At 38.7% G+C, this 13,705-nt stretch overlaps 1 protein-coding gene across 2 annotated transcripts in view; it reads left to right on the top strand.

Annotated features, from left to right (window-relative positions):
* nr5a2 (nuclear receptor subfamily 5, group A, member 2) overlaps positions 1 to 4,925 on the top strand; it is a 59,984-nt gene extending 55,059 nt beyond the window's left edge. For both annotated transcript variants that reach the window (XM_088928319.1, XM_088928320.1), the window contains exon 8: positions 1,768 to 4,925. In XM_088928319.1, coding sequence (XP_088784445.1) covers positions 1,768 to 2,015 — 248 coding nt within the window. In that variant the 3' untranslated portion in view covers positions 2,016 to 4,925. The remainder of the gene's footprint in view (positions 1 to 1,767) is intronic.
* The last annotated feature ends 8,780 nt before the right edge of the window (positions 4,926 to 13,705 follow it).

Here is a 13,705-nt window from a genome sequence, read left to right as displayed (position 1 = left end):
GTAAGTGTGCTGAGAACATGCTTATATACTGTAGGCTCTGAAGGGCCACATTTTCATTTTCCAAAGCTCATTAGTTCCTGCTGTATTTTCTTCTCTGAGTGCTTATAGTAGGGCAGATTATTTTGAGAGCCACTGGAGTGTGCCAGATGGTTCATTAGTACTGCCCGGACAGGTCAGAGTCTTTCAGAATCATTTGGAAGTGTCAAACCGACACAGGGACCCTGTCAGCTTCTATTAGAATTAACTGTGTAGAGGTTCTCGATACAAACTCAACCTAGGGTCAAAAGAATTAATAAAAGATCATATGCAGTGCTGTCTATGCCAGATTAAATGCAAGATTGCACTAGGGATTCATTAGATAGACATATATTACTCTATAACGGCTCCAGTCATGTATACTGTTTTATTTTCTGTAGGATACACTATGTACACTTGTTTAGGTAGGAAATAACATTTAAATTATTTTATAAGCTGTCATATATTAAGGAGAATCTGCAATAATGTACAGTACAGATATAGAACATTGTATGTGTGCCCCATTTATGGTCTCTCATCTTATACACTAATGTATAAGAACATATGAAAGAGGAGGCAGTTTGGCCTATCTAGCATTTTTGTGTGCAGTAACTAATTAAACTGAGGATCTCGATAAGTCAATACATAAAAAGTCAAGGTACAGGTAGCGGACCAAAAAAAGGAAACAATTTGTTGTATAAATATGCCAAGTATATTGGAAGCAAAGGTCTTCCACACAGATGTGGCTTATGCATTAATCAAGCAAGTGAAATCCCAGCATGCTTAGGGATCGTGTATAAAAATGCTGGACATGCTGGGTTGTGTATAATGATAAGTATGCTGCAAGGTCAGTGACTTTAGTCTGACTGATTAGTGGGGCAATAGTTGGGGTGCATTTGACAGGAGCTAGAGTGACCCGAGACAGCTCAATTTGCTGAGGTTTCATGAGCAAGAGTGTCTCAGGTGATGTCAGCAGGGAACTCTAGTGGAAAGAAATCATCAGCAAAGGCCAACAGTGAATGGAAGCTTGTACTCCAGGATTGTGATGTCCATGACAAAGCAGGCACGCAACCACAGAGCAACGTGATTGCAGATTTCAGCCTGGGACAGGAGCAGCTAATGTCTTCGCGAACTGCCAAGAACACCACAGACTAGGATACCATAGTCATGTTGCTGTAGCTATCACACCTGGCAATTGGCATTTTTGTAAGAAAGCAGAGGCAATGGACTACCAAGCATTGGAGAAATGTGATATGGTCAAATGAATCATTCTTCAACATGTTCTCTACTAATGGACAAGTAGACTTGTAGCACAACAAGTAAAACTCTTCGTACACACCTCAATATCCCTAATTTCTTGGTTCCAACAATGAAGGGTTCTGGTGGTTCCATAATGTTTTGGGAGCATATTGAATTAATATGAATTCATAGAAATACTGTGCACATAAATAACAATACAAACTTATTTAATTAACTCTATAATATGTACACTCCCAGCAAAGAATGTGCTAGAAAAATACTGTTTTCCATTATATTGTTGAATTTAGAATGGAAAAGGATCACATTATGACCTTATCATACTTAAACGTGTGCAACTCGAGATATGATACATGCTGGATACATTAAGCAACTTTTAAAAGGAATTATAATATTTTTGGCCACAGTGTGCAAGACCCCTTCATTCTCTCAACAGAAAGGATGAGGGATGATTCACAGTATTGCACTAATAAGCACTTCTGCTTCTCATTACAGATGTAAAGAATCTGGAGAACTTCCACCTGGTGGAAAGTGTTCAGGAGCAGGTCAATGCAGCTCTGCTGGACTATATCATGTGTAACTACCCTCAGCAAACAGACAAATTCGGACAGCTCCTGCTGAGGCTCCCAGAAATCCGTGCCATCAGCATGCAGGCTGAGGAGTACCTCTACTACAAACATCTAAATGGAGACGTGCCCTGCAACAACCTGCTGATCGAGATGCTGCATGCCAAGCGGGCCTGAATTACTGGAGGATTTCTCCAGACCCTCTGGCTCAGACCACCTCCACCTACAGGCCCTGTACACGTACAGTACATCCTCCCCAAGACCGTACTCTGATATAACTCCTCTCCACCCCAGCAGCTGGGACTTTGATCAGCCAGAGCAATTTTTTTTTCTTCATTTGTTTTCTTTTTCCTCTTTTTTTTTGGAGATGTTACAGACTTTTGAGATTTATTGTGGAACACTGGTTGTCAGGGTATCAACCAGTTTGATGAACATGGTGGATGAGCTGTAAAAGAGACTCCAAAAACTTAAGAGCTTATTTGACACGAAGTGATGTAACAAAACGTAGACTCATACTGAAGAACAAACAAACCAAGGGAATTGTGCACTTATTAAGGAGGAGACCATTGTGCAAGTTAGAAAACACCCCTCATGCTTATGTAAAGGCATGTAGGACTCTGGTGGCAAAGCATTTTTGTAAGTATTGAAGTGACTCAACACATTCTTGATATTGGTACTGTATCTGATAGAAGCTCCAAAGGCTGTATGCACCACATGAGGCTGTTTCATTTTCCATTTTCTTCTTTCAATGCACAAGAGTTTTAGAACCTCAAGAGATCCAACAGAAACTTGCAAGGACAGATTGTCAGAAAGTATAATATGACAGAAATACCTACTGTGAGCCCTATACAGACTTTTTTTCCAACCAACCAACCCCCCCCCCCACACACACACACAAACAAAAAAATCCCACCCATTTCCTTAAAAGGGCAGCATTTCTTCTTCCTGCACGTTCTAACATATATTTTTACAATCATTCTGTCTCCTAATGAGTAAACTAGGAACTAACCTAGTTAGTAACCTCTTTAAGTTACTGTGTGCATTCTAGCTGTGTTTGTTTGCAAAGTCTTCACTTTAGTGGAAAGTTTATAAAAAAGAAATAAAGCACCATTAATAAGGCATTTATGACACTGTAGCACCTGGATATTTTAGAAAATCAAGACCCTGTTTTGTAATGTACTTTGTTAGGGAAACAGCTAAAGTAAAAGGGAAGATAAATAAGTAAAAAGCCTATAGAAACTACCCAATACCTGTAGAAAATACCTTCATTTTCTGACTGCAAAAACTTACTATCCAACATGTTATTGTGACAGGAAGGAGAAACACTGCCCCTGTCAGTACTAGACCAAAGCCTGCTGCAGAACAAAGTGTGGTGATAAAAAAAAACAAACCTTAAATATCAGTATTATAAATTTGTGATGTCACAGTTATGTGAGTCTTGCCTTATTTCATTATCATGCTAGCTAACTGTGCAGATGTGAAATATGTTAAAAATATATAAAGTATTAATGTTGTAAAATTCAAAAGATGCAAAAGGTGTTTACATTTATTAGGTCCTGTGGGAGAGAACTGTGATGAAGCAAATTGCAAAGCAATGATTTCCTTAGATTTCTCTTCTGGTTTGTTTCCTTTGGTTCATTTTTTTTTCAACCAGTACTTAATAATGTCGTGAGACACTAAAATCAAAATGGGAATCTCACTTAAACCTTTAATTTGTAGATAGATGCATTGGCCTTGTGATCACTTTTAGAGATTGTATAAAGTTATTTTCAGTTTCTGCTATAAAAGTTTTTGTAGGACTGTTTGCTTTTGTTATTTTAATAGTTTTAGGTAATGTTGTATATTACTGTTTCATCTCTAAACAATTATGATAATTTATTGCTTCTTGGTTTCATCCTTGTGTATCACAGAACAAGGAGTATCAAAGCCAAATATATTTGTTTACTGTGGCATGTTTAAAAACTAGTGTTGAAATGCAGTTCAGGGACAAAACAATGATCTTAAAATTATCACAGTTAATTTGATTAAGTATATATGGATCTTGCAACTGTAAAGTTAAAAGGTATAATATCTAAATCTATTGTAAATGATGCAGCAGTTGCAACTGTTTTCTACACTCAATTTACGATGACTTAATTGTAGCATTGCAGACATGTCCTGTGTATTGTATATTCTATACCAAAGACACCACAAATTCCCATGGCAGGTAATTCAAACCTTGTGAAGGTGCAGGACAATGAAGTCTGGATGTGTACTCCCAGATGTCAATTTAAAAATGAAACTCTGTAGTTACCGTCTTACATAATATTGTGAAGCCTTTTCTTTTCAGTCTAATCAGGTTGATAACATAACCTCACATTTCCCAGTGAAACAACCTACATAGTAGAAGGATATAATTCCCAAATCAAAGTCCATTGTTATCTACTTAAAACTGTGTTTTTGTAATGCTCTGTGGAGTTTACATGTTTTACATGGAGATTTACACTCTACATGGAGTTTAACAAATCCCTATCCATGAACATTAGATAACTTTCTACAGCAATTGGTGAGAGGAGGCAAAAAGTTTTGTGTGACAAATTCAAAAGTCAAAACCGATTATTAGCATTGTTATACACCTGTAATTTTCATTTATTTCCATACCCTGTTGTCGTTTAATAAAAGAAACCCTTCTACAAATAAAACTCGTGGTATGTATTATCATAATTCTTATAGTAGCGGGGCGATCCAGTGGTGGTTTTCAACTCATGATAAAATGTTCCTTTCATTTGGAAGAACAAATTTCCATCTGGGCAGGATAAGAAAAATTTGAAAAATGCTAAATCTTTGGCTTTAGTTGATTATTGTGACTTAATTTTTTTCTATCTTTGTGTGTGAACCGACAATCTGTATTGTCCCCATGTTCTGTGTTACAAATGTTCTGCAGCTGCCTTGGATATCAAACATTCACCTCCTCTTCAGTGTGGAGATTCTCATTTCAATTCAACAGCTCTGCTGCAGGAATGACACATTGTTATGTCATTTCTTGCTAAGAGTTTCTTTACACTGTTGGAATTTTTCCTCATATTTCAATAAATAATTATATGCCAAGCACTCTTTCAGTTTTGTAGTTCTTTTTAAAAATGGATGAAAACAGGGTATTAACATTGTGTTTCTTCATCTTCCGTCCATTTGACTTCATGTGTTGGGAGGTCAAATATCGAAAGACGTGACCAATATATTGCAGTAAAGAATTAATACTTTTTGGCAGAAAAACTCACATTGTGCTGTCAAGACACTACACAGCCTTGCCAGAATAATGATGGTGGTAAGTCAGAAAAATTAATTTTGTGTTTAAGAGGAGGCATATTGGAGCATTTGTCAGCTAACAGTATGAAATAAATCAGACAATTCTTTAGGATGGAGAAACAGAATTAAAGTGTGCAGATGAATATTAACTCACAGTGTTATTACAAAATTAACTAATGTATAATTATAGCTATAAAAATGTGCAATTGTGAAAGATAAAACAGGGGCACGTGCCAATATCCTGTGCAATGCATTATTCATTATATTTGATGCATTTATATACTAAATTCATTTTAAGCACAACATATTAAATCTTAGAACACTACCAGTAACCTTTGCTGCCAGTGAAATCTATGCTTCCATGAATTGGTGTTCTATGTAATTCGAGGGTCCTGGGCAAAACTTGAGCCCCCCACCCCCTCTCCTCTCCCTTTATTCTAAACCAATTTACTTTGAACAAAAATAAAGCACCCAATTTCCTCCATTCAGCAATGCAGTTTGCATTATAGTTTCATTCTGTTTTACAATATTTATCCAAAAAACACAAAAAAGTAGCTTTTGCTATAAAAATGTGCAATGGTAAAAGGTAAAACATGGGCACTCGCCATTTTTCCTGTAGAATGTATTATTTTAAATATCATTACATTACACCATTTTGATGCACTTACAGTATATACTAAATTAATTTCCATTCATTTCATTTCCAGCTCTGGACTGCACAGTGGTGCCTTGCTGCCTTGCAGAGCTGGGGCCCTGGGTTCAATTCCAGACCCGGCATACTATCTGCGTGGAGTTTGTATGTTCTCCCTCTATTTGCTTGGGTTTCCTCCCACAATTCAATGACATACTGCTAGGTTAATTGACTTCTGGTGGGGAAAACTAGCTCTGGTATGAGTGTGTGCCTGTTTGTGACTGTCCTGTGATGGACTTGTGTCCTGTCCAGGGTATATCCTGTCTTGCTCCTGTTACTTGCTGGGATTCTGGCTCCCTCACAATCCTGATTTGGAAAAAGTAGTTAAATAATGGATGTAACAACTCTACATTCAGTTGAGTACTGAGTACATGGTGTATAACGGGGGTGGTGCAGTGGCTTTGTGACTAAGGATCTGCACTTTTGGCTGGAAGGTTACTGGTTCAGATCCCGCGGCCAGCAGAGGAATCCTACTCTGTTGGGCCCCTGAGCAAAGCCCTTAATCCCAACTGCTCCAGGGGCGCTGTATAAATGGCTGACCCTGCGCTCTGGCCCCAAGCCTCTCTCCATGTCTGTGTGTCTCATGGAGAGCAAACTGGGGTATGTGAAAATACAAATTCCTACTACAAGAAATTGTATATGGCCAATAAAGTGATCTTATATTAACTACAAAAAAAAATAAGGTTAGTATAAACTTAGATATAAAATAAAGTTAGATATTATTTTTTTTCCTTTTAAAAAGCAAGTTGAACTTTTGCTGGCCTTATTTTACAAATATATATATATATATTTGGATATCATCCATGTCCAAAGATCAGCAGACTTTGTGCTCAATGGAGGTCTGCGCTAGTGCTGTCTGACACTCTTGTGACATTGTTGGGCAAGAGTAGAAGCTTATGTCTTGAGGCCAAAATACCAGATCAACTGAGAATTATATGAGTGCAACATACAGCATTTAGGTGAAGAAATCCAGATGTGCCCATTACTGCATCAGTGTCATATTCATTGATAGGAACCAGGAAGTCTGCAAAGCTTGGTTCTGTTATTGATTGTCTCTCTCCATCTGTAACAACCTTTTTGCTTGTTGTTTCAACTGATGTTTCTGCTACAGAAGTTTCCTCAGTAGGACCATTCAAGCTTTAAGTTTGAATTACTGCCTCACTTTAGTGTTGCTACTACTGGCATGTTTTAAGTATTGCTGCTGGTACTGTTGTTTCATTATCATTTTTAATTTGAAGAAAGTGGTACAGTAACTGTACGTAAACTGCCATGTAACATCTCCTCTGCTTTTGTCTTTAATTTTTCGTGGTGGATTGTCCACCTATAAATAAAAGAGTATGAGGTAGACAGGTGGAGCTGGTAGTTCTTGGGAGCCTTTTGCTCTCCGTGAAAATTGAAAAAAATGTCATTATAGTTGCTAGGTGATGTAATTAATGTGTTCTTTAGATTGTATCGTATATCACCTGCATTGGCACTAAGGCCCCTTCCATGTTGAGTCCTGAGAAAATGACTTGGCTACCCCATAGGTACAGTAAGAATGCCTCTGCCTCCATAATATCAGTATCAATATCTATGCTTCCACTTTAAAAGAATGTAAAAAATGTGTAAAAGTATGTGTGGTTAAGGTGCAAAGCAGAAATTCCCAACATTCTGTGACTGCAAATTATCTGCTTGCACTGGGTACTATTAACATTTTCACTTTGTACACCTCTGTCTGGATGTGGAAACACCTCCCTAAATAATTAAGAAGAAAAAGTAATATAACTTCAAAAATGGCAATGAAATTATTTATCAGTGATGATGTAAAAAAAGCAAGTACTATGGGGAGTGTAAGTGCCAATTTTAGGTTAAGGTTTTCTTCAGTTTCCATTTGAATCACTACAATATATTTTTTAATGACATTTCTAGCAATAAAATTGTGAGATGCATAAAATGTTTTAACTAGGAAAGTGATAATAATTTTAAAAAATGTATATCCTAGTTATTGATTTTAATGGCTTTCCAGGAGTGCCCTTAACATTTTATCTAACATTGTTTTTTTACCAGCACAGTAAATTCACAGCCTTTCAGGCATTGAATCAACAAATTTCTCATTGAAATGAGAAGTTCATTTGAAAATGGTGTACTTGTTGTTCAAATACACACCCACCTCCAAAATTATTGGAGTTGAGTAAAAAAGCCTCTATAAAATAAACAATGCAGGTAATTTTCCAGTAAGGAATATTCATTAATACATTTTAGGGTCCAATTTAGGGTCACAGGGGAACGGGAGCCTATCCCAAAAAACAACAGGCTGAAGGCGGGATACACCCACGGACGCCAGTCCACCGCAGGGCACACACAGACACAGACATGAACTCCCACACCAGGGTCAATTGTCCTAGAAGCCAATTAATCTACAAATATCTTTTTAAACTGTGGGAAGATACTGAGGCACACGGGGAGAACATTCTGTACAAACTCCACACACATGACACCATAGCACCCATAGTCTGGAATTGAACCCAGATTTCCAGTGTGTCACAACCACCAGCCAGTGGAGATCATCTCGCAAAAGAACAAAAAAGTACCAGCAGCGGGTTAATAATAACAAGAGCAGCACTATTTAAACCATCCTACCCGCTTCCCGCTGCTCGGTATTGAGTTAACTCCCTGAGAGCTCTACCTGGCGATTCCTAAACCTTGTGTCACTCTGGATTTTGGACTACCCCTTTTGCCTTTTGACTTCGTACCTCGCCTCTCGATTCGGATTGTTTGCCACCTGTGTCTGTCTTGGATTTCAACCTACCTTCTCCCTTCGACCACGTTCTCACCTCTCGATTTGGATTGTTTGCCTCCGGTGTCTGTCTTGGATTTCGACCCTCCTTACTCTCATTGACCACGATCTCGCCTCTCGATTCGGATTGTTTGTTGCCGTGTCTACCGGCTACTCATGCGGCTGCACAGGATCCATATCTCCTCATTAGTGTATCCTTACACAGTGCTGAAAGCCAGCAATGCTAACCACTGTACCCCTGTGCCACACACATATGGAATATATTTTACTTCATTAATGATTCAATGGAATCATGCAAAGTTAAAAAAATCTCAAATGATAAATTTATTTCCAACAAAAATTAAGTGCCACAATGATTGGCACCCCTGTTCTCAGTACATTGTGCATCCTCCCCTGAAATAATAACAGCACTGAGCCTTTTTCTATGTTTTATGAGCGTGGAGTACGCATTGGAAGGGATATTATACCATTATTCCATACAGAATCTTTCCAGATCCTTGATATCCTTTGGTGTGAACATATGGACTGCTCTATTCAAATCAACCCCCAGGTTTTCAATGGGGCTCAAGTCCAGAGACTTACAGTAGATGGTCATTGCAAAATGTTGATGTTGTGGTCGCTTATCCATATCTTTGTGGAGTTTGAAGTGTGCTTGGGGTCTTTGTCTTGCTACAAGATTCAATTATGGCCAAGTATAAGCCTCCTGGCAAAGGCCACCAAGTTTTTGGTTAAAATGTTCTGGTACTTCATAGAGTTCATTATGCTTATTTTTATTTATTCGTATGAGCTTTACATGCAGAGGTTACATAGTTATATTGTCACAGTCAGGTGCCTCAGCCAGTCGCAGCTGGCATCATCCAAATCAATAAAGTTGCCGGGGCATCTGAAGTGAGGGCAGGAATATAGGATGTGGTCGGCCGTCTGCTCCTTGCCGTCGCCGCATTCACAAATTGGGTCATCAGTGAGACCCCACTTGTGTAGGGTTTCCCGGAAACGGCCATGTCCAGTTCTTAGTCGGTTCAGCTTGACCCAGGCTTGTCTGGGTAGGTTATTTCCAGCGGGTTTGTTAGATACTTTGTCAATAAATTGTTTCAGTCTGTGGTTGTTATTATTCCACGTGTCTTGCCACTTTTTGTTAGCCAAGTTGGTGCCATTGTTGTTGTTTGCTTCTTTCATAAGGCGCCTCATTGTGTTAGAAGGTGAGTGCCGGTTTTCTAGTCAGAGGATCGTAGTGTTCTGGTTGCAGATGGCATTGTGCAGCAGGTGGTTGGAGTCATCTGAGGCTATCAGTGCAAGGTTGATGCAACTTGCTTCTCTGCGAAGATTAGGTGGAGAGATGCCACTGAGAATCGGTAGCAATTCTGTGAGCGTAGGTCTAATGCACCCGGTGATAAGGCACATACTGTTGTTCAGGGCTGTGTCTTCCTTCTTTGTGTGGCTGCTGTTGTGCCAGGCAGTAGAGCTGTACCCAGCTACCGAGAAGGCTAGAGAAAACACAGAGGTGCGTAAGACGGTGAAATTTGCCCCCAGCTACTGCCAACTAGTCTTCGCAGGAGGTTGTTCCTTGCTTGAATTTTTGCTGCTGTTAGTTCAAGATGTTGCTTGAAGGTCAGTGAGCGGTCAAGGACAACTCCTAGATATTTCGAGCTTTTCTCAAATGGAATAGTTTTGTCTTAGCGCTTGACGTTGATTGTTATGTGAGCAAAGCGATTGGCGAGGTGGAAAATGCTGCTCACTGTCTTGGTGATGCTAAGTTTTAACCTCCAGTCTTTGAAGTAGCAGTTCAGCTTGTTCAGGTCAGTCGATAGTGTCGTTTCTATTGCTTTGATGTCTGTGGAGCAATGCATAATAGCGATGTCGTCTGCGTATATGTTACTTTTTGGCAGTTGTACATGGCAGGTCAGCTGTGTAGATGTTAGTAGCATTGGCGCCAGCACCGAACCTTGCAGGACGCCATTTTTAAGGTAAAATTTCCTGGAGGTGTCGTTTCCTAGTGTTAAGGTAAATGATCTGTTAGAGATTAGTTCTTGGATAAACAGAAGCAAAACAGCCCAATAACATCAAAGATCCATCACCATATTTTACAAAGTATAATGTTCTTTTCTGTATACACATTCTTCTTTTGACACTAAACCCATCACTAGTGTGCATGCCCAAATCTATTTCATTTCATCTGACCATAACATCCGGTTCCAATCCTGTTTAACTAACTCCAAGTACTTATTGTGAACCCAAGACGCGACCAAGTTCTGTAATTCTCCAGCAATACTTTTTTCCTTTACCAGTCAAGTTTATCACTATTCCATTGGGTTTTACATTTAATTAATTATTGCCCTTAGAGTGGTAAGTGGTATACGTATTTTTGATACTACAGTAAATGCCTGATCTATGAAGGTCAACAACCCTTTGTCTCTTTTGTTTATGAATTCTTTACCTTTCCCCATGGTGATGGACAAAGGGGTTTCACATGTGTGTTACTTCGTTTCTCTGCCCCAGTGGAACATGAAGCATTGGAAGGCCACCATATAGTTCCTTAAGATGAACATAAGAGTAGAATGTTAATGAAAATTTAATTTGGTTTGATTTTATTTATTTCAATCTTTAGGTGTGGCAATAATTTTGAGAAAAAATATTACTTGTTAATAAAAACAAGCTGCATAAAATACAGCTTTTTTGCTCACCTTACTCACGGGTATCAATCATATTGGAGGTGACTATAAACTGATGTGATCATGTTGTCACATGTCCAAATTATTGGTAATTTCATACCCCAGTTACCCTATATTATGTAAAATGTCATTATGTAAAAGTTTAGAATACTACTACATTACCTAGTCTGAGGGATCAATGGATGAAGGTGCTTTACCCAGTGAAATAATGACCTTCCTGAGACCACGATTTGTTTATGAGTTTGAGGTTTACAATGACCTATTTAGGGCTGAAGGTTAGTCACAGTCAAAACATCCTGACATGAATAGTGATCCTCAAGCAAGAGCCTTTAGCAGAGTTTCTCTCTAATATAGTATATCTCCTTGGACAACACTTATAATGCATCTGCATTTCTGACTTTGACTTCAAAAACAGTGTGGCTGAGTCTGGTTTAGTCTTCCCTATGTTTTCTTTGAACTCTATGAGAAAGCCACCATCTTGTCACAAAATACAGGTCCAGTCATGAGGCCTTGAGCAAGGATAATGCCTGTTAATTGGAACAGGAGAGCAGGAGAACCTGTAAAATTCAACACAGCTGGCCTGAATGAATAATTACCACTCTGAGTCACTTTTCTCATGAGAAAAGGGAGGTGGGTGGATAGACTCTGCATGTAATTGGCCACTCCTCTAGGCTAATAAAGAGGCTTATAAAACCAGCTAAGAGGAAAACTGTTTCAGTCTGTGACTGTAGTTAGAAAGGAGTTTGTATGTGAACAAAGGCTGTATGTGTTAGACTCTGGAGGAGCTGCTTAGCAATGAACAGTAACAGTGTATGTTATCCTCCTATCAAAGAAAGAGGAGTCTAGATGGCAGAAAGGGACTCCTAAATACTTTTGTCCCTTAATGTCAGTAGAAATATTGGCCTCAGAGTGTGAAATGAGAGAGAAGACAACAAACTGGCTGTTGCTGTGTCAGGGATACAAGTTTTGGTTTACAAACAGTATCAGCTGTGATTGGAGAAGTTAATGGTTGTTACTGAAGATCTGGTGCTTGATGAAAAGTAAAAGAAGAGTGGAGTTGAAGTAAATATGAATGGTCTAGTACTTGGAGATTATTGAAAGTTATCCTCATCAGTTCACGACCCAAGGATTAAATGAGCAAATAAAGAAGAGCCTGTATTAGCTGAAAATTGTCGGTGAAAGTGAATAACTAGCAGCCAATCAGGAAGATGACTGTACAGTCTTCCCTGAGAGGGAGCTGGATGTTCAGAAGTAGGATCTGAAAACTAAGGACCGATCACTTAAAAAGCAAAAAAAAAAAGTGACATTCTGGCAGTGTCAGACTACAGCTGCCAAGTATGCTGGTTTGGTGGCATTAACATTGATTTAATTACCAATAATGGAGTATTATACATCCAATTTGAATAGAGGATCACTGTGAGGTGGAGCCTAACCTGCTGCACAGTAGGATCAACACAGATACGCTCTGGAGAGGACCTCTGTCCCTTGCAGAGTACTCACTTGCAGTATGCATAAGTGAAACAATTTTAGCTGTAATCTAACCTACCTCTAAATAGTATGTCTTCAGACTATGGTAGGAATATATGTGAACATGTGAACTCCACACCGAAGATGCCTTCGGCATAGAGAACTGTGAGACAACGGACTCCTGTGTTATCCTCTGAATAATATCATTATTGCAAATAATGGTGCATTATAATATAGTTTGTTCTGTATATTTGAGCTTTGTGGGGATATTTGCTCTCTTGTTGCAAGTGCAAAGTAAACTAGAACACATGGCCATGATATAGATTGAGCAGATGAAAAATTAGAAGTCTAAACACAAAGGGTATGATTTTCCCAGTGGTCAAACTCTGGGCAAACTGCCCACTTCATAGCAAATTAATTAGATGGACAGTTTTGCCCGGAGATTGTCCACAGGGAAAATCAGGCCCAAATGTCTATCAGAGAAGCCATTTCACTCTTATTTTATAAAGTCTAAGCTTGTGAGGCTGCTCTATAAAATGAAAATTCCCTGTATATTTGTTTGCTTGTCAATGAATTTTAATAAATGTTGTATATATTATACATGTGAGCAGATACTTGCCTGTGGTAAATCTTTTTTTTTTTCACAAACTGAAATGTGCATGACTTAAATCCTTAGGGAAATGCTAGCACTGGTAAGTATACCTGTAGTGTAAGACTCAAGCCACTTGGCAACATTCAAGCCAAAAGCAATGCCTGTCTTTTGAAAAACACTAGTCAAAGCCTGATAGAATCAAACCTTTACTGGACAAAATGAAACTTCATAATAACGAAGAAGAAAAATAAAAAGAGAGCAATGCTAAAGACATCTTCCTATGCTCTTTGAAAGCAGTTATAGTGGTATGCACAGCAACATACTGTATTCACAAATGATCGTTGTACCTCTTCCAGTTCCTAAGGAATAAAAAAATAGCTTGGCTGT

This window comes from Atractosteus spatula, chromosome 11 (assembly GCF_055471065.1).
Source record: "Atractosteus spatula isolate fAtrSpa1 chromosome 11, fAtrSpa1.hap1, whole genome shotgun sequence".
Taxonomy (NCBI): domain Eukaryota; kingdom Metazoa; phylum Chordata; class Actinopteri; order Semionotiformes; family Lepisosteidae; genus Atractosteus; species Atractosteus spatula.
Note: the sequence above shows the minus strand (reverse complement) of the source record. Positions and strands in the feature narration are given on the sequence as shown.